The following is a 24,728-nucleotide window of genomic DNA, read 5'->3' as shown; positions in this document are numbered from 1 at the left end:
TAGGAATAGATGGGATTTACCACCCCTTCTTCTTTCATGTTTTACTGGTGGCAGGAATCTTTGTTATTCTTTGAAGGATGCGACAGTGCTTTTAAATTATTAGTTTGGAGTAGAGTCTCATTGTTGAGGTGCTCCAAAGTCTTGCACTTGGCCTTTTCTACCATAATAGGCTTCCTAACCTATCAGTTAAGAGCTTTCAGGAGAAGCTATTAGTTTTTGTCCAGCTAGTTGATATTTCATTCAGTCTGTGGAATTGGGGAATTATGTACTATGTAATACTAAATAGTATTACTGCTTAAATAAGCCCTTTAAATAAGGGCTAAAGTGAAAGCAGTGTAGCCCTTTTTTTTTTTCATTTGGACTATTTCTTCAGAAAAAAAATTCTCAAAACTGAATTATTTGCTTAAACAATGTATACCTTTTGATGGTTGCCAATAAGTATTTTCAGATTGCTTCCCTGAAGGCTTTACATCTCCATACTACTTTGGAATTGGAATTCTGTAAGAACTCTTAAGTGATTGAGAGTATGTGCCCTAGAGTTGTACTGCCTAGGTTCGAATTCCAGCTTCTCCACTTACTGAGAGTTGACAGCGTGCTGGCAGCCCTCGCTGGCTCTCAGCGCCTCCTCAGCCTCGGCGCCTACTCTGGCTGCGCTTGAGGAGCCCTTCAGCCCGCCACTGCTCTGTGGGAGCCCCTCCCTGGGCTGGCCAAGGCCGGAGCCGGCTCCCTCAGCTTGTGGGGAGGTGTGGAGGGAGAGGTGCGGGTGGGAACTGGGGCTGCGTGCTGCACTTGTGGGCCAGCGCGAGTTCCAGGTGGGTGTGGGCTCCGCAGGCCCTGCACTTGGAGCGGCCAGCTGGCGCTGCCGGCCTCAGGCAGTGAGGGGCTTAGCACCCGGGCCACTAGCTGCGGAGGGTGCGCCGGGTCCCCCAGCAGTGCTGGCCCACGGGCGCTGCACTGGATTTCTCGCCGGGCCTTAGCTGACTCCCCATGGGGCAGGGCTTGGGACCTGCAGCCTGCCATACCTGAGGCCCCACCCCCCCGCCTGGCGCAGCCCAAGCCTCCCCGATGAGCACCACCCCCTGCTCCACGGTGCCTGGTCCCATCGACTGCCCAAGGGCTGAGGAGTGTGGGCCCAAGGGCTGAGGAGTGTGGGCGCAAGGCCCAGGACTGGCAGGCAGCTCCACCTGCGGCCCCGGTGCGGGATCCACTGCGAAGCCAGCTGGGCTCCTGAGTCTAGTGGGAACTTGGAGAACCTTTATGTCTAGCTAAGGGATTGTGAATACACCAATCAGCACTCTGTATCTAGCTCGAGGTTTGTAAACACACCAATCAGCACCCTGTGTCTAGCTCAGGGTTTGTGGATGCAACAATCAGCACTCTGTATCTAGCTAATCTGGTGGGGACTTGGAGAATCTTTACGTCTAGCCAAGGGATTGTAAATATACCAGTCAGCACTCTGTGTCTAGCTCAAGGTTTGTAAATGCACCAATCAGTGCTCTGTGTCTGGCTGATCTAGTGGGGACTTGGAGAACTTTTGTGTCTATCTCAGGGATTGTAAATGCACCAATCAGCACCCTGTCAAAACGGACCAATCAGTTCTCTGTAAAACAGACCAATCAGCTCTCTGCAAAATGGACCAATCAGCAGGATGTGGGTGGTGCCCGATAAGGGAATAAAAGCGGGTTTCCCGAGCCAACATTGGCAACAGGGTGGGGTGGCTTCCACACAGTGGAAGCTTAGTTCTTTTGCCCTTTGCAATAAATCTTGCTTTGCCTTTTGCAATAAATCTTGCTGCTGCTCACTGTTTGGGTCCACACTGTCTTTATGAGCTGTAACACTCACTGCGAAGGTCTGCAGCTTCACTCCTGAAGCCAGGAAGGCCACCAACCCACCAGAAGGAACGAACAACTCCAGACGCGTGGCATTAAAAGCTGTAACACTCACCGGGAAAGTCTGCAGCTTCACTCCTGAAGCCAGCGAGACCACGAACCCACCAGAAGGAAGAAACTCCAAACACATCCGAACATCAGAAGGAACAAATTCTGGACACACTGCCTTTAAGAACTGTAACACTCATGGCAAGGGTCTGCGGTTTCATTCTTGAAGTCAGTGAGACCAAGAACCCACCAATTCCGGACACATTGCTACCTTTGTGACCTTGAGTAAAACTATTTGCACCAGGGTATCCTTACCTATAAAATAGAGATGTTATAACAATTTATTGGTTTTTGCCTTTATGACATGCATATTTTCTTGCTTAAGAAAATTTCCCTTAGGCTGGGTATGGTGGCTCACACCTCTAATCCCAACACTTTGGGAGGCTGAGGTGGGCAGATTGGTTGAGCCCAGGAATTCAAGACCAGCCTGGGCAACATAGTGGAACCCCCTCTGTACAAAAAATACAAAAATTAGCTGGGCGTGGTGGCGTGCACCTGTAGCCAGCCCAGGCAAACCCAGCTGCTTGGGAGGCCCAGGTGGGAGGATCGCTTGAGCCGAGGAGGCAGAGGTTGTGGTGAGCCAAGATCATGCCACTGCATTGCAGCCTGGGTGACAGAGTGAGACTCTGTCTGAGGAAAAAATGAAAAGAATACTTAAGTGAGAGTTAGTATACTAGATGGTGCTGTCTTTTAATGCACTTCTAGTTTTATGTCATTAAAAAAATTACAATATAAAGTAGAAAATAAATACTATAGTTAAGGAAGACAACATAAAAATACCAGTTCCTTAATATATAAGTTTAGTGCAGTTTCAATCAGAATCTCAAGAAGGTTTTTTAATTTTGCAAGTTGCTACTAAAGTTCCTTTGGAAAAGTATGTGGGAGAATTTCCTTTTTACTTTTTTTTTTTTTTTTTTGGTAGAGATAGGGTCTTACTATGTTGCACAGACTGGTCTTGAACTCCTGGGCTGAAGCTATCCCCTCCTGCCTTGGCCTGCCAAAGTGCTGGGATTACAGATGTAAGCCACCGCCCCTGCACCTCCCTCCCCCTTTTTTAAGCGGCAGGATCTCTGTGTTGTCCAGGCTGGAGTATAGTAGCTATTCACAGGTTCAATCGCAGTGCACTATAGCTTCTAACTCCTGGGCTCAAGCATCCTCCTGCCTCAGCCTCCCAAGTAGCTGGGACTGCAGGCATGAGTGACTGCACCCAGCTATGTAAGATTAATTTTTTTGTTTTTGTTTTTTTTGGAGGCAGAGTCTTGCTGTCACCCAGGCTGAAGTGCAATGGCGTGATCTCGGCTCACTGCAGCTTCTGCCTCCCAGGCTCAAGTGATTCTCGAGCCTCAGCCTCCTGTAACTGGGGTTATGGGTGTGGTGGCACACAACTGTAATCCCAGCTACTCTGGAAGCTGAGGCACGAGAATTGCTTTAACCTGGGTGGCAGAGGTTGCAGTGAGCTGAGATTGAGCCACTGTACTTTAGCCTGGGCGACAGAGCAAGGCTCTGTCTCAAAAAAAAAAAAAAAAAAGGAAAACTAAAAAGAAAAGAAAAAGAAGGCCAGGTTCAGTGGCTCATGCCTGTAATCCCAGCACTTTGGGAGGCCGAGGCGGCAGATTACTGAAGGTCAAGAGTTTGAGACCAGCCTGGCAAACATGGTGAAATCCCGTCTCTACTAAAAATACAAAAATATTAGCCTGGTGTGGTGGCACATACCTATAATCCCAGCTACTCAGGAGGCTGAGACAGGAGAATACCTTGAACCCAGGAGGCAGAGGTTGCAGTGAGCCAAGATCACACCTCTGCACTCCGGCCTGGGTGACAGAGTGAGACTGTCTCAAAAAAAGAAAAAGAATTGGGGGATACTTAAACTACCAATTATTAAAAAGTACTATAAGTAGATTAGTAGGATGAGTTTAGAAATAGATCTAAGGCAAAATGTAGCATATAATAAAGGTGACATTTCAAATGAATAGGGAAAGTATGAATTAGTCATTTTTAGGTCATTGCAAAATATCTCTTTGTTCATGTTAGGCTTTTGACCAAAAGTGTGATTTAAATAATATTGCATCTAAGGATATTTATTTTTAGCTCGTTTTTTCACTTGCCATTTTGTTTTAGGTGATTTTTGTGAATGACTGAATTATTTGTATACTGGAGGTAAATTTTGTTTTGTTTTCTTTCTTTTACTCTTTCTTTAGGAGACTGAGTCTTGCTCTGTCGCCCAGGCTGGAGTGCAGTGGCGTGATTATAGCTCACTGCAGCCTTGAACTCCTGAGCTCAAGTGATCCTCCTGCCTCCTCCTCTGAAGAAGTTAGAACTAACAGATGCATGCCACTAAACCTGGTTAATTAAAAAAAATTTTTTTTTTTTTTTTTTTTGTAGAGACAGAATGTGGCTGTGTTCCCCAAGCTGGTCTCCTGGCCTCAGGTGGTCCTCCTGCCTTGGTCTCCCAAAGCACTGTGAATGTAGGCATGAGCCACTGTACCCTGCCAAATTTTGTTTTTTGAATGTGCTGTAGAACTTCTGAGAGTTCACCTCATTTATTCATTCACATTTATTGTAGTAGAAGTTTTTTTTTGTTTGTTTGTTTTTTAATTTACTTCAGTTTGTTTAAAAAGAAAGAGGATAGCCAGGCACAGTAGCACATGCTTATAGTCCCAGCTGCTTGGGAGGCTGAGGCAGGAGGATTGCCTGAGCCCAGGAGGTCAAGGTTGTAGTATGTGATGATCACACCTGTGAATTAGCCTGCACTCCAGCCTGGGCAACATATTGAGACCCTGTTGTTAAAAAAAAAAAAAAAAAAAAAAAAATAGAAGAAAGGGTTTTATCAAAAGCTAGTAAACACCCCAAATAATTGAAAGGGCTGAAGAAACATACAATATACTCTAGGCTGAGCTTCTAGGAAATAACTTCTGCAACCAGATTGCAAACTGGATGGGCTATGAAGCTGTCCTTGCTGTGATTTCTGCCGGCAAAATTGATACCTTTTCTCTGCTTTTTTTTTATTTTAAATATTGCAAAATATAGCATATGTATAGAAAAGGTCATAAAACATAAATGTACACTTCAATGAATAATTATAAACTGAACACCATCCAGTTAGGAAAGAACATTGTCTGCACTGCAGATATCTGTATGTCCTTTCTGATCTCATATTTCTATCTCCCCCTAAAAAACTACCTTCCTGACTTTCGTCATGAGAGTTCTGTAATGGTTTACTTGTTTTTCTTAATAGTTTTACCACTTTTCTCTAAACATGATGGTTGTTTTTGAAGAAAATCATGCTGTATGTGTTCTTTTATCATGTGCTTCTTGTGAGATTCTTGTGTGCTTTATGTAGTATTGTCCATTTTCATGTTGAACAACTTGGGCTGTTGCCCATTTGTAGCCCTTATTATTGTTTTAGAGACAGGGTCTTGCTGTATTTCCCAGGCTGTAAACTCCTGGGCTCAAGCGATCCCCCTGCCTCACAGCCTCCTGAGCAGCTGGTACTACAGGCACATACTACCATGGTTGACTCATGTATTTGTTGTATATGTATGTTAATTTGTGGTATATACCTAGGAGGTAGTCAAAGAGTATACATATCTTTACCTTTAATAAGTAATGCCTAAATGTTACCTGCAATGTACCAGTTTACACTTTCACATTAGTTGATGATAGTACATGTTGCTCCATTTTCTTGACCACAGTTCGGTTGCTATTGTCGAACTTTAATTTGTGCGGTCTTGTAGTTATGCAGCACTATCTCATTGTGGTTTTAAATTAGTATTTCTCTGATAATTAAAGAAGCTGAATACCTTTGCATATTTTGTGGCTGTTTGGATTTCCTATTTTGTAAAAGGCTTGTTTAAGCTTTTTGTCCATTCTCCCATTTGAGTAGTCTGTCTCATCGATTTGATTTGTAGGAAAATTTTATATATTCTGGATGCTTTTCCTTTGGCACGTAGGTGTGTGTATTCTGTTCTGTGTGTTGTTTTTATTCTAATAATGGTATCTTCTGACGAATAGATTTTTTTAGTTGCTTTTAAAAAAGATGTGCAATGTGATAGATGATTTTATGTATGTATACATTGTGGAAATGTTACCACAGTCAAGTTAATTAACACATCCATCACCTCACATAGTTACCTTTTTTTTGGTGGTGAGAACACTCAAGATTTATTTTCAGCAAATTTCAAGTATACAAAACAGTATTATTAACTATACTCTCTGTGGTGTACATTAGATACTAAGAACTTACTCATAATGGGAAGTTTGTGCTGTTTGACTAACATCTCCCCACTTCTCCCAACCCCTAATCCCTGGCAACCATCCTTCTACTCTTTCCTTCTGTGACTTTTTCTTTAGATTCCGCGTATAAGTAAGATCACACAGTATTTGTTTTTTCTGTGTTTGGCATATTTCACTTAGCATAATGTCCTACAGGTTCATCCTTGTGTTGCACATGGCAGGATTTCCTTTTTTTTTTTTATGGCTGAACGATATTCCATTGTGTATGCATACATTTTCTTTATTTATTTATCTCTTGCTGGATACTTAGATTGTTTTCATATCTTGGATGTTTTGAATAATTCTGCATGGAGCGTTGAGGTACATGTATCTCTCTGAGAGACTGATTTCATTTTCTTTGGATATACATTCAGAGGTGCAATTCCTGAGTCATATGGTACTTCTATTCTTAGTTATATTTTTAATTCTATAATATTTTCCATAATAGCTATGCCAATTTACATTTCTATTAGCAGTGTACAAATGTTCTCCCTTCTTCACATCCTGGCCAGCACTTGTTTACTGTTATATTTTTGATAATAGCCATCCTAATAGGTGTGAGGTTATCTCTTTCTTTCTTTTTTTTTTTTTAATGTTTTTTTAGATGGGTCTTCTCGCTCTGTTGCTCAGGCTGGAGTGCAGTGGTGTGATCACTGTAGCCCCAGACTCCTTGGTTCAATGGAACCTCCTGTCTCAGCCTCCTGAGTAGCTAGGACTACAGATGTGTGCTACCATGCCCGGCTAATTTTTAAATTTTTAGTGGAGATGGGTCTCGCTATGTTGTCTATGCTGGTGATAAATTCCTGGCCTCAAGCGATCTTCCTGTCTCATTTTGTTTTTGATTTGAATTTCCATCATGATGATTGATGTTGAGCTTCTGTTCATATACTTGTTGCCCATTTGTATGACTTCTTTGACAAATGTCTATTCAGGTCATTTGCCCAGTTTTTTTTTTTGTTTTTGTTTGTTTTGTTTTGTTTTGTTTTGTTTTGTTTTGAGACAGAGTCTCGCCCTGTCGCCCAGGCTGGAGTGCAGTGGCATGATCTCGGCCCACTGTAAACTCCACCCCCGGGTTCAAACTATTCTCCTGTCTCAGCCTCCCCAGTGGCTAGGATTACAGGCACCTGCCACCATGCCTGGCTAATTTCTGTATTTTTCATAGAGACGGGGTTTCACCGTGTTGGCCAGGCTGGTATTGAACTCCTGACCTCGTGATCCACCCACTTCGGCGCCTCCCAGAGTGCTGGGAATACAGGCATGAGCCACCGCGCCCAGCCTGCCCAGTTTTTAACTGTATTTTTGTTTGTTTTGCTATTGAGTTGTATGATTTCCTTATATATTTTGGATATTAATCTCTTACCACATAGTGTAAAGTTTGTAAATATTTTCTCCTGAAAGTTGCCTTTTCATTTTGTTGATGGTTTCCTTTCCCGTGCAGAAGCCTTTCAGTTTGATGTAGCCCACCTGTTTTTTTCTGCTTTTGTTGCTGTTTTTTTGTTTGTTTGTTTGTTTTTTTGAGATAGAGTCTCGCTGTACTACACAGGCTGGAGTGCAGTGGCGTGATCTCAGCTCGCTGCAATCTCTGCCTCCTGAGGTTAGGATCCCTCCTGAGCTGGGATTACAGGTGTGCACCACCATGCCTGGCTAATTTTTGTATTTTTAGTAGAGACAGGCTTTCACCATGTTGGTCAGGCTGGTCTAGAACTCCTGACCTCATGGTCCACCCACTTTGGCTTCCCAAAGTGCTGGGATTACAGGCATGAGCCACTGCACCCAGCCTGTTGCCATTTCTTTTGGTGGTCGTATTAAAAAAGTAATTGCCAAGACCAATGTCGAGATTTTTCCTTATGGTTTTTTTCTAGGAGTTTTGTGCTTTTGTTTTTCTTTTCTTTTCTTTCTTTTTTTTTGAGGCAGAGTCTCGCTCTGTTGCCCAGGCTGGAGTGCAGTGGCACGATCTTGGCTCACTGCAACCTCCACCTCCAAGGTTCAAGCGATTTGCCTGCCTCAGCTGCCTGAGTAGCTGGGATTACAGGCGCACACCACCACATCCGGCTAATTTTTATATTTTCAGTAGAGATGGGGTTTCACCATGTTGGCCAGGTTGGTCTTGAACTCCTGACCTCAGGTAATCCACCCACCTTGGCCTCCCAAAGTGCTGGGATTACAGGTGTGAGCCACCGCATCCGGCCTGAGTTTTATGCTTTCAATGTATTTCTTACATTTCAGTTTTTAATCACTTTCCGGTTAATTTTTGTGTATGGTATAAGACAAGGGTACAATTTCATTCTTTTGCATGTGGATATCCAGGTTTTCCAGTGCCATTTATTGAAGACTATCCTTACCTCAGAGTTTTTTTGTTTGTTTGTTTGTTTGTTGTTTTGAGACAGGATCTCACTCTGTTGGCCAGGCTGGAGTGCAGTGGCGCCATCTCCACTCACTGCAGCCTCCACCTCCTGGGTTCAAGCGATTCTCCCACCTCAGCCTCCTGAGTAGCTGGGACTACAGGCACACATGCCCGGCTATTTTTTGTGCTTTTTGATAGAGATGGGGTTTCACCATTTTGGCCGGGCTGCTTCAGGGTGTATTTTTGGAGCCCTTGTCAAAAGGGTAGTTGACCATATATGCATGGGTTTATTTCTAGGCTCTCTTTTCTACTCCCTTGGTGTATTTTTATGTCTGTACCATACTGTTTTGATTACTATAGCTTTGTACTACACTTTCAAATCAGGAAATGTGATGCCTTTTAAGCTTTGTTCTTCTCTCTCAAGATTACTTTACCTATTTGGGGTCTTTTGTGGTTCTGTATAAATTTTAGGGTTTTTTTTTCTATTTTTGTGGAAAATGTCATTGGAATTTTGATAGAGATTGCATTAAATCTGTAGATCTCTTTAGGTAGTATGGACATTTTAACAATATTCTTACAATCCATGGACACAGATTTTTAATGTTTATTTTTGTCTTCTCTAGTTTTTTTCATCAGTGTCTTACAGTTTAAGTATACAGATCTTTCACCTCCTTTGTTAAATGTATTCCTAAGTATTTTATTCTTTTTGATGCTATTGTAAATAGGATTGTTTTCTTAACTTTTTTTTGGATAGTTTGTGAATAGAAATGCAACTGATTTTAGTATGTTGATTTTGTATTCTACAATTATATTTTATTCTAACAGTTCTTTGGTTGAGTTAGGGTTTTTTCTTTTTTTTTTTTGAAACAGAACAGAGTCTCACACTGTTGCACTGTTGCCTAGGCTGGAGTGCAGTGGCATGATCTCAGCTCACTGCAAGCTCCGCCTCCCGGGTTCACGCCATTCTCTTGCCTCAGCCTCCGGAGTAGCTGGGACTACGGGCACCCACCACCATGCCCAGCTAATTTTTTGTATTTTTAGTAGAAACGGGGTTTCACCATAGTCAGGATGGTCTCGATCTCCTGACCTCGTGATCCGCCCGCTTTGGCCTCCTAAAGTGCTGAGATTACAGGCGTGAGCCACCACTCCCAGCGTGTTAAGAGTTATCTCAAAAAAAAAAAAAAAAAATTATCGGCCAGGCGTGGTGGCTCACGCCTGTAATCCCAGCACTTTGGGAGGCCAAGGCGGGCAGATCATGAGGTCAGGAGATCAAGACCATCCTGGCTAACACAGTGAAACCCCGTCTCTACTAAAAAAATACAAAAAAATTAGTTGGGTGTGGTGGCAGGCGCCTGTAGTCCCAGCTACTTGGGAGGCTGAGGCAGGAGAATGGCGTGAACCCGGGAGGCGGAGCTTGCAGTGAGCCGAGATCATGCCACTGCTCTCCAGCCTGGATGACAGAGCGAGACTGTGTCTCAAAAAAAAAAAAAAAAAAAGGAACACTCATTTACTGTCTTTATTACTGATTGTTCTTTTTGCTTATGTTGGATTACAAGCCTGCATTTTTATTTTTTTTCTTAGCATAATTCTATTCCTTTAAACTTCCAGGAATTCTTCATCTTTGCCTGTGACCTTTCTGTGTGTGTCTATATGTTGTGGACTTATTTCTAATATTTACATTCTGTCCTTTCAGTGGGATTTTGGTGGGGAGAATATGTCATTGTTTGGACTCATTTTGCCATCATGAACTATAAGTTGCAGTTTGTTTAGTGTTACAGAATACTTCAGAATTGTTGAATGACAGTGAATTTAATTAAACAATATAGGGTTTGTAATTTAATATACAGGGATTCTGCCCCTAAATATTTGAGTTATCTGAAGCAGGTTTCTTAGTTATTCAAAGTATTGATATCCTTATCTGCAAAATGAGGAATAAGTAAATAAATAAAGGGAATAATCATATCTGTCTCATAAGTTCGTCACAAGCATTATTTGAGATAATACATGTAAAGCTCTTAGTATAGAACTTGGTATACAGTGAGTATACTCAGTAAATGTAATTTGTTAAGTAGTGACTATTCAAAATAGTTATTTCAAAAACAAATCAAGCCGAGTGCGGTGGCTCATGCCCATGATCCCAGCACTTTGGGAGGCCGAAGCGGGTGGATCACCCAAGGTCAGGAGTTTGAGACCAGCCTGACCAACATGGCGAAACCCCATCTCTACTAAAAATACAAAAATTAGCTGGGGATGGTGGCAGGCGCCTGTAATACCAGCTACTCGAGAGGCTGAGTCAGGAGAATCACTTGAACCCAGGAGGCAGAGGTTGCACTCCAGCCTGGGTGACAGAGTAAGACTCAATCTAAAAAACAACAAAACAGAAAAACAAGTAGCTTTTTCAGAAAGCCTTTTAGAAGAGATATGAGTAAACAGATGCTAAGTGGCTGGCTAAATGATACCACAACTCTTGAATCAAAACTGATTCAGATTAAAAAAACCTCTTAACACATTCTTTCCTATCAATGTAGTTAGGACTAAGAGTCGTGTAGCAGTAGTAAACCTATCCTGTAATATATTTCTCTTAGGATTGGTTTGATAGTTGTATCATAATTGCATTATTTATAACATTAATTTATTAATGTATTCATTAATTAACCTAAGTCCTTTAGTAGTTTTCAGAATATTTTTCTTAAATTGTTTCCTGTGCTAATTCGAATGTTAACATGCTAATTCAGAGTTTGTTGCCATTTGTATCCTGACAGTGTATTAATGTTTATACTTGTAAGAGTAAAATATTTTATTTCTTATTACAGCAGAATGGCCAAAGACTATGACGGGTCTTCCTAGCACATCAGGGACAACTGCCAGTGTGGTCATCATACGGGGCATGAAGATGTATGTAGCTCACGTAGGTGACTCAGGGGTGGTTCTTGGAATTCAGGATGACCCGAAGGATGACTTTGTCAGAGCTGTGGAGGTGACACAGGACCATAAGCCAGAACTTCCCAAGGAAAGAGAACGAATCGAAGGACTTGGTGGGAGGTAACATTCTGTCGTTTTCTCTTTCCTCTTTTGGTTCTATTTAGTCCTTTTATGCTTTACTAATGAAATTGACCTACTACTCTCCCTTTTACTGAAGTTACTTTCTTAGTATTACAGGTTTTTTAGTTTGTCTGATGTAATACTCATGTATGTATGTTCATATTTTTCTCATTACTATGAATTGACTTTTATTTTTAATAATGACTCTAATAGGAAATAATATTTCAGTGAGCCCCAAGGAAACAATACAAGGTTTTACTGAAAACCTTTCATATGACTTTCAGAATCTAGACGGAGCAGCTCTTGGAGTTCCAGAGTAGAACACGTTGAATCTGGCTGGGGGAAAAAGATTAAGTTAGAATTAACCTTCAGCTTTTTTCATTGATTTCAGATTTACTGCAGACCTTTCCAGTTATTGTTTTCTTTGTTTGAACTTAGCGTTTCAATGTGTAAGTAATTTGTAAACTAGGAACTGAAATTGATTTCAACTTTATATTTTTATGATTCAAACTTAAATGAAAGATTATTCTAAAAATCAAGAGAGTGAATAACATGAAAAAATTTAAAAATTATCTCAATACTAATTTTTAAAAATTGAGGATATGAGGCAAGTTGAGTAGAATCCAGTGTTTTCTAAATAATCCTTCTAACTAAAGCCTTCCCATGATATCGTTACTTGCCTCCTCTTTTTTGCTTTTATTAAATCAAAATTGGTCTTTTGCAGAGAAACGACAAACTAAGGAAAATAATTAGCATCTGGCCGGGCACTGTGGCTCACACCTGTAATCCCAGCACTTTGGGAGGCTGAGGCGGGCACATCACCTGAGGTCGGGAGTTCGAGACCAGCCTGACCAACATGGAGAAACCCCGTCGCTACTAAAAATACAAAATTAGCTGAGTGTGGTGGCACATGCCTGTAATCCCAGCTACTCCGGAGGCTGAGGCAAGAGAATCACTTGAACCTGGGAGGCAGAGGTTGTGGTGAGCTGAGATTGCACCATTGCACTCCAGCCTGGGCAACAAGAGCAAAACACCATCTCAAAAAAGAAAAAAGAATTAGCATCCTTAAACTATAAGGAGTTCAACAAATTAATAAAGTACTAAAGTGTGAGGCTGGGCGCAGTGGCTCACGTCTGTAATCCTAGCACTTTGGGAGACCGAGGCGGGTGGATTGTCTGAGCTCAGGAGTTCGAGACCAGCTTGGGGAACATGGTGAAACCCCATCTCTGCTAAAATACAAAAGAAATTAGCCGGGCGTGGCAGCGTGCACCTGTAGTCCCAACTATTCGGGAGGCTGAGGCAGGAGAATTGCTTGAACCCAGGAGGCAGAGGTTGCAGTGAGCTGAGATTGCGCCACTGCACTCCAGCCTGGGCGACAGAGCGAGACTCCATCTCTTAAAAAAATAAAAATAAAATAAAATAAAGTACTAAGGTGCATGGCACCCCTGGATAGGTGGATAAAGGAGAGAAAGTTTGAACAACAAAAAAATGCAAAACAGTAGTAAACATTTGGTGAAATAAAAGTAAAACATTAAGATGAAACTTCATTTCCTGTTATTAGATTAGGAAAGATAAAAGAAAGAGATTCCTCTCAATATTTTTATTGAAATGGTTACCTTCTTGGTAAGATTACAAATTGGTACTACCTATATAGAAAATAATATATACCAGTAGCTTTAAATGTTTAGGGAATCTATTCTAAAGAAGAAATCTGGACTGTGGACAAAAATACCTGAATAGAGTTATTGATTGCAGCATTTGTAATGACTGTTAAAGGCCAGAAGTAACTTGAAGGCCTAACAGCTGGAGAATGGTTAAGTATATTTAGCAACATATTCATAATGCTGAATATGATACAGCCATTAGAAATAACATTTATAGATAAGTTTATAAAACTCATGGTGTTTTGAAATTTTTCCAAGTAAAGGTAGAGTAATATGAACTCCCATGTATATGGGAAGGTTTAAGGATAGAGGAAAATGTTTATGGTCACAAAAAAGCAGGATATAAAATTATATTTCTGGTGTTAGCAATGCAGAGACATGGGAATAAGATGGAAATATTCTAAATTTTTATAAATGAGTGATGAGATTTTATGCCATACGTTTATTTTTTTTTTTTTAATGGCAACATTCATTTGGTTCAAATTCAGGTAGCATAAAAAAGAGGATATGCTATGGAAGGTCTCTCAGCTGCTACTGTCCCAAAGGCCACCTCGTTCCCCTCCACTTGCTAAGCAACCAGTATGGCTGTGTGTCCTTTCAAAAGAGAGATATTCATATACAATCAAATATATTATGGAGCTGTACCATGTACAGATGTACCGTCATTTATTTTAATCAGTCTCCTATTGAAGGATTTTTATTTCTAATTTTTTTTGTTATTGCAAACTGCTGTGAAATGAAAAATCTGCACATATGTGTTTTTGTGCACTTGCCAGTATATTTGTAGGATCATTTCCTAAAAGTGGAATTGCTTGGCCAAAGAGATGTATGTTTTGAATATTGAAAACTATTTGTCTCTATAAAGGTTGTACCAATTTACACTTCTACGATCAGTGTGTGTGGATGTCCTGGACAACAAATAAAACTTTTTGATCATATCCAGTTTCAGGTTTAAAAAAGAGGTGTCTCAATGATGTGTTTTTTTGTTTTTGTTTTGTTTTGTTTTGTTTTGAAACGGAGTCTGGCTCTTTCGCCCAGGCTGGAGTGCAGTGGCGCGATCTCGGCTCACTGCAAGCTCTGCCTCCTGGGTTCATGCCATTCTCCTGCCTCAGCCTCTCTAGTAGCTGGGACTACAGGCGCCTGCCACCACGCCTGGCTAATTTTTTGTATTTTTAGTAGAGATGGGGTTTTACCATGTTAGCCAGGATGGTCTTGATCTCCTGACCTCATGATCCGCCCACCTCAGCCTCCCAAAGTGCTGGGATTACAGGCGTGAGCCACTGCACCCGGCAATGATGTTGTTTAAAAAAAAAAAAATTAAGAAATAGAAACGAGGTCTTACCATGTTGCCCAGGCTGGTCTTGAACTCCTAGGCTCAAGCGATCCTCCCGCCTTGGCCTCCCAAATTGTTGGGATTACAGATGTGAGCCACGTGCCCAGCTTCAGTAATGTTTTAATTTGAATTTATCTTATGAGAAATATTGAATCTTTTTATATATTTAAGAGCTGTTTATATTTTCTTTTCTCTGTATTTCTTTTAGTATTTATTATTCATTTTGGGGGATTGTTGTTAGCCATTTTTTTCCCACATTAATGTGTAGGGGCTAGCTGTACATTAAAGAAATTAGTCTGATGTATGTGATGTGAATTTTAGATATTGCTTCCACAGTTTGTCTTCTGATTATGCTCCTGGAACTTTTTCCACGTGGAAGTTTCTTTTAATGTAGTTAAATTTATTAGTCTCTTCTGTTACAACTTTTTGGGTTTTATGCCACACACACATTGAAGCTTTTTAATAAAGTCTGCTATATTTTCTTTTAGTACAACAGGAATATTTTCGGTCTTAGAAACTCTGTTTGTTCATTGTATTTGTTTTTGACATGATCTCAGTCTGTTGCCCAGGCTGCAGTGCAGTAGCACAATCATGGCTCACTGAAACCTCAAGTGATCTTCCCATGTTAGTCTCTTGAGAGCTGGGACTACAGGTGCACGTGTGCCACCATGCCAGCTAATTTTCTTTTTCTTTTTCTTTTTTTTTGAGACAGAGTCTTGCCCTGTTACCCAGGCTGGAGTGCAGTGGCGGGATCTGGGCTCACTGCAACCTCTGCCTCCCAGGTTCAAGCGATTCTCCTGCCTCAGCCTCCTGAGTAGCTGGGATTACAGGTGCACGCCACCATGCCCAGCTAATTTTTGTATTTTTAGTAGAAACGGGGTTTCACCGTTTTGGTCAGGCTGGTCTTGAACTCCTGACCTTGTGATCCGCCCACCTCTGCCTCCCAAAGTGCTGGGATTACAGGTGTGAGCCAATTCGCCCGACCAGGAAGGAGTATTTTGCTCACTTTTCCATAAATGTTTGTCTTTGATACTGTTTCAAAACTCAAGAAATGATAGTTTCTTAAGGTATCTGAAGCTTTATTAATGAACTTTGCATATTCTTACATTAACAGCCATTAGTCAGTCAATGAAGACATTAGTCGAATAGAATTTTTTTTTTGAGACTGAGTTTTGCTCTTGTTGCCCAGGCTGGAGTGCAGTGGCACGATCTCGTCTCACCGCAACCTCTGCCTCCTGGGTTCTCAGCCTCCGGAGTAGCTGGGATTAGAGGCATGTACCACCACACCCAGCTAATTTTGTATTTTTAGTAGAGACGGGGTTTCACGAACTCCCGACCTTAGGCGATCCACCTGCCTTGGCCTCCCAAAGTGCTGGGACTTCAGGTGTGAGCCACTGCTCCCGGCCCTGAATTGAATGCTTTTTAAAAATCCCTGCATAATTAAAAAAAAATAATGACTTTAATTTTAAGAGTACTTTTAGATTCACAGCAAAATTAAGTGGGAAGCACAGAATTCTCTTATATACTTTGGCCTACCCCCCGTCTCCCAGGCTTCCCCACTATCCTTCTCCAGAGTGTTTGTTATAATCAATCAGTGAACCTACACTGACATACTGTTATCACCCAGTGTCCATAGTTTACATTAGGGTTCACTCCGGGTGTTATACATTTTATGGGTTTTGACAAATACGTCATGACAGTTATCCATCATTATAGTATCATGCAGATTAGTTTCATCACCGTAAGAGTCCTCTGTACTTTGTCTGTTCATCCCTCCCCCACTTACTCCTGGCAACCACTGCTCTTTTTACTGCCTTCATAATTTTGCTTTTTCCAGAATGTCATGTAGTTGGAACCATATAGTATGTAGCCCCTATGCATGACTTTTTAATATATGCATTTATTGTTTGTAATATACTAGTTCACTGAGTTATACAGATCTTGCAAATATTGACACTTTTTATTATACTATATAATATCCAGTCATGCAGCCTCTCAAAAAACTCCACTGTATACATGTGGTCTTAGTAGTATTATGAAAAAAAAAAAAAATGGACCTTGGAGACACCCTGAAAAAGTCTGTAGCAACCTGCCAGGGGCCCCTAAACCACATTTTGAGAACCACTTTGCCAGTACTCGTATGGTTTCGTCATCTTTTATATTTTAGTCTTTAATCCTTCTGGAATTTTAAGATCTAAGCTATGTAGTAAATAGACAAGTTAACTTTTTTTCTAGATGGCTACTAGTAGCCACTTGAATAATTATACATCTTTTCATTACTGAGTAGCAGGGTGACCAGGCTTAAGACCCTTCTTTAGTGGGAAGATGACCTTGAATTTACCCTCTTCTTGTATTTCTCTGGTGAAGATAAATGTGAAATATCACCTCTGTTGTAAGACAGCATTGCTTATTGTAGAATGATCCCTGAATGGAATTGCATCTTGGTAGGGAAGTTGTTGAATGGACTATACATTTCTATTCGGAAGCACAGGCCTTGGCTTCCTTGTATGCATGCAGTTTGTCTTGTGTAGGGACCAAGAAACTGTAGTCATGTGCTATTTATTACATTGGTTTCTGTGACACATGAAGCTTACCTAAGCTAGACCCTGTCGTCTTGCTTACAACTGAGCCATCACTTGGGAGATGGAAAAATGGCTTCTGGCTGTCTGAATCACTGCTGAAGACAATATCCTTGAAGCTGCTATGGTGGCATACTCTATTTCCTGCCCAGTATTCTGCAAAGTTAGATGAACCTCCTTTCAGGCTATAGTCTTATTTGATCTTGTGATTGTGAAGGTGGGAATATATCTGACATCTCTGCTGGTTGTCATGCTAAGTGGGCTTTGCAAATTATAAACAGAATTCCTCCATATATTTGGGTTTTTTCTGGGCTATAATTTTTTTCCTGCTTATTTACCAGTATTATAATTTTTAAAACTGAGACTTTATTATAATTTTAAATATTGGTAGGCCTGATTCCTTCTCATTAATCTTCCTTTTAAAAAATACTTTTCTTGGGGCCGGGCACAGTGGCTTACGCTTGTAATCCCAGCACTTTGGGAGCCTGAGGCGGGCGGATCACCGGAGGTCAGGAGTTCGAGACAAGCCGGGCCAACATGGCGAAACCCTATCTCTACTAAAAATACAAAAAAATTATCCAGGCGTAGTGGCATGTGCCTGTAATCCCAGCTACTCGGGAGGCTGAGGCAGGAGAATCTCTTGAACCTGGGAGGCAGAGGTTGCAGTGAGCCAAGATCCTGCCGCTGCACTCCAGCCTGCCCAACAAGAGTGAAAACTGTCTCAAAAAAAAAAAATAAATAAAGCAGCTGGCTGCGGCACTTGTAGTCCTAGCGCTTTGGAGGCCAAGATGGGAGGATCACTTGAGGTTAGAAGTTTGAGACCAACCTGTTCAACATAGCGGGACCTCCATCTCTAAAAAATTTTTTTATAATTATAAATAAATAAAATAAATGAACAAAAAAGGAAATAATTATTTTCTACAGAAGAAATTACCCTTTTGTGTTTTAAAAATACCTTTCTTGACTATTCTTTCTTGTTTGTTTTTTTACTTGAATTTTAAAATTATATTTTATTTGATTTTAATAATGTTTTTAGAAAGAGTTTTTTGGCTTTATTACCAAAAACACCATCTGGACAGTTGGGCAGATACTCCGCTATTTTGGAGCAGGTAACTTTTTGCAAAAATTGAGCTATTTTATTATAAGTTATTTCCTTGCTTCCCTCTGTCCCGGCCTAGGCAATGGGCCAGCATTTTGTTTTTCCAGCCTTCTGTTGCTGCTCAGTCAGCTCTCTGCATGTCAGGCTGTTCCTTTTTACATGCCTTTTAATCATATAGGACAACAACAGGAAGTGCAGTAAAAGCATCTTTTATAACATTGCTTTGGTTTTTTGTTACTAGATGTTAAAACTTCTATGTTTTAACCAGTATCATTATTTGTCTTTTTGTTTCTCAGAAACACAGATCATAATATCTTTGAATATTAAGTGTCGAGAGAGCTGCTCGTCTAGTTATGTTGGAAGCAGCTACTGTAAATTACTTAGGTACTAAGCCTTACCTTGTAAGGAGAAGGTTTAGCAAAGAATAATAGAGCTTTAAGATGGTATTAAGGCAGAATGTTGGCATCTTATCATAACTCTTGTGTTTCATGGATTCTTGTGAATGGCAAGTTTAGTCTTTACTCTGCTGTTGACTTTTGAGAATCATCATTGAAGAAAGCTTAATACAACAAAATGAATGCCTTTGATATTTTAACTCTTGTTATGATCAACCTATTTATATCAGAACTTATTTAAACTAGTTCTTGGCTGGGCATGGTGGCTCACGCCTGTAATCCCAGCATGTTGGGAGGCCCGGATGGAAGGATAGCTTGAGCCCAGGAGTTTAAGACCAGCCTGGCAAACATAGTGAGATCCGTTCTCTACAAAAAAATTACATGCCTTTGGTCCCAGCTATTTGGGAAGCTGAGGTGGGAGCATCACTTGAGCCCGGGAAGTCAAAGCTGTGGTGAGCCACGATCACACCACTGCACTGCAGCCTGGGCAACAGAACGACACCCTGTCTCAAAACAAAATGAAAACTAGTTCTCAAAAGGGATGGTAGGCTGGGCATGGTGACTCATGCCTGTAAGACTAGCACTTTGGGAGGCTGAGGCAGGCAGATTACTTGAGGCCAGGAGTTCGAGACCAGCCTGGCTAATATGGTTAAACCCCGTCTCTACTAAAAATAAAAAAATTAGCCAGGCATTGTGGCGGGTGCCTGTAATCCTAGCTACTCAGGAGGCTGAGGCTGCAGTGAGTCAAGATCACACCACTGCACTCCAGCCTAGGTAACAGAGAGAGACTGTCTCCAAAAAAAAAGGGTGGGGGGATGGTGAATGAGCAACTTTCTGGAATTTCTATTCTTTGTTAACACCCACAATGTTTTCTGGTCATTCTCTACTTGTTTCAGTCTTCCTCTGGACTGTTCAGTATACTCACCACTAGCCACAAATGGCTGTTTAAATTAATAAAAATTAAATTTAAAAAATCAATTCCCATTTGAAGTAAAGCTCATTTCGGTCATGCCAGGCATAGTTTGAGAGACCATCTCTAATGTTTTGATTATCAGTGTTTTTTCCTAAAGAACTAATCATATTTCAGGCCGGGCGCGGTGGCTCACGCCTGTAATCCCAGCACTTTGGGAGGCCGAGGTGGGTGGATCACGAGGTCAGGAGATCGAGACCATCCTGGCTAACCTGGTGAAACCCCGTGTCTACTAAAAATACAAAAAATTAGCCAGGCATAGTGGCAGGTGCCTGTAGCCCCAGCTACTCATAGTCCCAGCTACTCGGGAGGCTGAGGCAGGAGAATGGCATGAACCCGGGAGGTGGAGCTTGCAGTGAGCTGAGATCGCACCACTGCACTCCAGCCTGGGCGACAGAGCCAGACTCTGTCTCAAAAAAAAAAAACAAAAAACCTAATCGTATTTCCAAGTTTTAGGCATTTCTTTTGCTCCTATGACACATTTTTAGGAGGGTTTTCTTACTCTTGTAACTCCCAAATCTATATGTCTACAGCTGATCTATTTCACAAAGTCTAGTCTCACACTTTGAATTACAGAAATACCTAAATATATAGTATTTTCTGTATATTGCTGAAATCATATTAAAACTGCCAACAATTAGCTGGGCATGGTGGCACATGCCTGTATTCTCAGCTACTCAGGAGACTGAGGTGGGAGGATCACTGCAGCCCAGGAGGAAGTCAAGCCTGCAGTGAACCATGAGTGCACCACTGCACTCCAGCCTGGGCGACAGAGACCCTGTATCAGAAAACAAAAAACAGGCTGGGCGCTGTGTCTCACACCTGTAATCCCAGCACTTTGGGAGACTGAAGTGGGAGGATGGCTTAAGCGCAGGACCAGCCCAGGCAACATAGTGAGACCCCGTCTCCTCAAAAAAGAAAAAATTGGGCAGGCGTGGTGGCCCACGTGGTGGCTCCCAACACTTTGGGAGGCTGAGGTCAAGAATTTGAGACCAGCCTGGCCAACATGGTGAAACCCTGTCTCTACTAAAAATACAAAAATTAGCAGGCGTGGTAGCGCGTGCCTGTAGTTCCAGCTACTTGGGAGGCTTAGGCAGAATAATCGCTGGAACCCAGGAGGCGGAAGTTGCAGTGAGCCGAGATGGTGCCACTGCACTCCAGTCTGGACAACAAGAGCAAAACTCCATCTCAAAATAAATAAATAAAAATAAACAAAAAAACTGGCTGGGCATGGTGGCTGACGTCAGCCTGTAATCCCATCACTTTGGGAGGCCGAGGTGGGCGGATCACTTGAGGATGGGAGTTCAAGACCAGCCTGGCCAACATGCTGAAACCCCATCTCTGCTAAAAATACAAAAGTAGCCAGGCGTGGTAGCGTACGCCTGTAATCCAAGCTACTCGGGAGGCTTAGGCAGGAGAATCACTTGAACCCAGGAGGTGGAGGTTGTGGTGAGCTGAGATCACGCCATTGTGCTCCAGCCTGGGCAACAGAGTGAGACTCCGTCTCAAAAACAACAACAACAACAAAAATTAAAACTGAAGTTCTGCTATGTTTCCCCCGTCCTCAACATCAACACTCAGAACCCTATAACCTTTCCTTTTTAATTGCTTATATCACAATTTAATCCCTATTTATTTATTTATTTATTTATTTATTGAGACAAGAGTCTCGCTCTGTCATCCAGGCTGGAGTACAGTGGTGTGATTCTCGGCTCACTGCAGCCTCTGCCTCCCGAGTTCAAGCAGTTCTCTCTCCACTTAGATAAGGCCTTCTGTCAACCCCCAATTGTTTACTAATTAGGTAGTTTTGCTTTTTTTTTGACATGGTATTTATACTCACTTTTCTTCACATTACATTCATTTGGTTATACTGCCTATTCCATTAATCTCAAAATTTTCCGCTTTGAATCTACCCTAATTCGTCTCTGAACAGGAATTTTGGCTTATGCATCTTTGTATTTGAAACACATAAGACATTATTTTGTAATAATGTAGTCTTATTTTATTAGTGATTTAATATACTGAGCTATCTTAGTTGTTGTATTTTAATCATTTAGATTATTTATGTGAACTCTTTATTTTTAGTGTAATGAACAAGTCTGGGGTGAATCGTGTAGTTTGGAAACGACCTCGACTCACTCACAATGGACCTGTTAGAAGGAGCACAGTTATTGACCAGATTCCTTTTCTGGCAGTAGCAAGAGCACTTGGTAAGTAGGACTTAATTTGGTGAAATTATATTGAATTTTCTACAATATATGGTGGCAAAATAAAAGAGGAGACTGAGAACTAAACCCTTACTTGGCATATAGTGAGGGTAGAGATATCATGATATTCTATTAAATGCTTTAGAACCTAATCGAAGCCATGCATGGTGGCTCACGCTTATAATCCCAGCACTTTGGGAGGCTGAGGTGGGCAGATCACTTGAGGTCAGGAGTTTGAGACCAGCCTAGCCAACATGGTGAAACTGCATCTTCACTAAAAAATACAAAAATTAGCTGGGCATAGTGATGTGTAGCTGTAGAACCAGCTACTCAAGAGGCTGAGTCAGGAGAATTGCTTGAAAGCAGGAGGCAGAGGTTGCAGTGATCGCACCACTGCACTCCAGCCTGGGCGACAGAGCAAGACTCTAAAAAAAAGCCTAATTGAGGGGAAGGTTTAGGTATATAATTCACTGACAGTTGCCCTTTGTTCATGAGTCACGTTCAATGTTTTGCTAATTTCTATCTCTGTTTAGGGAAGTATATGCATATCTAGGCTTAATGTTACCCTTGAAACTATTTTTAAGTATCCCATTCTACTTTAGCCCTTAATAGTCCTCCTGAGAGCCTTCAAAACCTCGTTTTTCTTTAGTTAGGAAAGTAAAATAACTATGAAAAAAATAGTTATATTTCTGGTCTACCTGGCTTTGGAAAGAAGGCTAGAGAATTACACCTGTTAAGGTGTCTTACCTTGGCTATGCTAGATGGGGGTAGTTTTTTCAAAGAAAATGTCTCTGAGAAAACGCACATTTGTTTATTTTTATTTTATGAGACAGGGTCTTGTTCTGTTATTCAGCCTGGATTGCAGTGGCATGATGACAGCTCACTGCAACCTCTACCTCCCAGACTCAAGTGATCCTCCCACGTTAGCCTCCCGAGTAACTGGGACTACAGGTGTGAGCCACCACGCCTGGCTAATTTTTTCTTTTTTAAGGAGACAGGGTCTCACTATGTTGCCCGGGGTGGTCCTGGGCTTAAGCCATCCTCCTATCTCGGTCTCCCAAAGCACTGGGATTACAGGCATGAGCCACCACACCCAGCACAACTACTATATATATTAATAATTTGTTTCCAATGTGAAACTATAATTTTCTTCTTTCACACCCTGACTGGTGGACTTTTATGTTATATCCAAGCATTTGCTATTATGAAAAATACTGCAATAAATATTTCCTTATATACACATATGAGTTTTTGTTTTTTTTTTTTAATGGAGTTTTACTCTTGTTCCCCAGGCTGGAGTGCAGTGGTGCAATCTCGGCTCACTGTAACCTCTGCCTCCTGGGTTCAAGCGATTCTTCTGCCTCAGCCTCCCGAGTAGCTGGGATTACAGGCATGCACCACCACGCCCGGCTAATTTTGTATTTTTAGTAGAGATGGGGTTTCTCTATGTTGGTCAGACTGGTCTTGAACTCCTGACCTCAGGTGATCCGCCCGCCTTGGCCTCCCAAAGTGCTGGGATTACAGGCGTGAGCCACTGTGCCTGGCAAGATTTCTTTAAGATACATAACTAGAAACGGAATTTCTGGGTCATAGTATGTTACTTACCAACTGTTTTTGTGTCGTAACACTCACACAAGATGATAATATTTCTACAGTAAGCAGAGGAGGCTACTTGAGACTGAGTTAACTAACATGGACGCTCTAGCCACTGAGGACCCACCCTGCTGCCCCTAGGCCTCACTCATCCAAGGAATACCAATTGGGAGACTCAGTTTAGAGATATCTACATGTTTAGTTTTATTAGGTATTGCTAAATTTCTTCCCAAAGTGATTATCCCAGGTTATTACAGTCCCGCTGTATTAGTTATCTATTGCTGTGTAATCAAATACTCCCACACTTAGGAGTTTAAAACATTTTTTATGTACACAGTTCCTCCGGCTCAGGAACCCGAGGTGACTTAACTGGATGGTTCTGGCTCAGGGTCTCTTGTGTAGCTGTAATCAAGATGTCATTAATCATCGAAGCCTTCAATGGGGTTGGAGCATCTACTTGTAAGACAGCTCACTGAGTAACCTGGATTGGCTGGAGGCTTCAGTTTCTTGCTTTGCCGGCCTCTGCATAGGGTTGCTTGATGTGTCTTCATCACATGGCAGCTGGCTTCCTTAGAGCAAGTGATCATAAAAAGACATTTTGACTTCTACCTTGCTTTCTTGATCACTTGCTGTAGGGAACCCAGCTTTGTATTTTGTTAGCCCTGAATCACTAAATCAAGCCCACCCTCAAGTATATCAAATAATTTGTGGATGTATTTTAAAAGCATACAGTTCCTACTTCTTCATGATTGTTCTTTATTCACCAAATATTTATTAAATACCTGCTATGTGCTAGGTACTGTTCCAGGTGCTGAGGATTCAGCAGTGAATGAAACAAAAATTCCTGCACCCATGGAGCTTACTTTCTAGGTTAGGGGAAAACATGGTAAACTAAAATAACTAAGTAGGACACATACTGTGTTAGAAATGCTACCAAGAAAAATAAAGCAGGGAATGCTATGGGGGTGGGGCCTGTATAATAATTCTAAATGGGATGGTCAGAGGAGGGTCTCGCTAAGATGATATGTCAGTAAAGTGTAAGTAAAGAGATGAGGCAGTGAGACCTGTGAGTGTCTGGGGCCACAGAATTTAGGCAGAAGTAACAAATGTAAGGGTTCTTATTACTCATGAATTTTTCTCTTTTTTTTTGAGATGAGGTCTCACTCTGTGCCCTAGGCTAGAGCTCATTGCAGCCCGTAAAGTCCTGGGCTCAAGTGTTCCCCCAGCCTCAGCTTCCCAAGTAGCTGGGGCTACAGGTGCATGCCACCACATCCAACTAATTTTTAAAAATTT

The 24,728-nt window shown here is 41.6% G+C and overlaps 1 protein-coding gene across 2 annotated transcripts in view; it reads left to right on the top strand.

The window, feature by feature from the left end:
- PPM1D (protein phosphatase, Mg2+/Mn2+ dependent 1D) overlaps nucleotides 1–24,728 on the top strand; it is a 65,551-nt gene that overhangs the window by 13,419 nt on the left and 27,404 nt on the right. For both annotated transcript variants that reach the window (XR_004070321.3, XM_019027613.4), the window contains exons 2-3: nucleotides 11,367–11,595; nucleotides 21,721–21,845. Coding sequence is in view for 1 of the 2 variants with exons in the window: in XM_019027613.4 (XP_018883158.2) it covers nucleotides 11,367–11,595; nucleotides 21,721–21,845 (354 nt within the window). In the remaining variant the exon portion in view is untranslated. The remainder of the gene's footprint in view (nucleotides 1–11,366; nucleotides 11,596–21,720; nucleotides 21,846–24,728) is intronic.

This window comes from Gorilla gorilla, chromosome 4 (genome assembly GCF_029281585.2).
Source record: "Gorilla gorilla gorilla isolate KB3781 chromosome 4, NHGRI_mGorGor1-v2.1_pri, whole genome shotgun sequence".
Taxonomy (NCBI): domain Eukaryota; kingdom Metazoa; phylum Chordata; class Mammalia; order Primates; family Hominidae; genus Gorilla; species Gorilla gorilla.
Note: the sequence above shows the minus strand (reverse complement) of the source record. Positions and strands in the feature narration are given on the sequence as shown.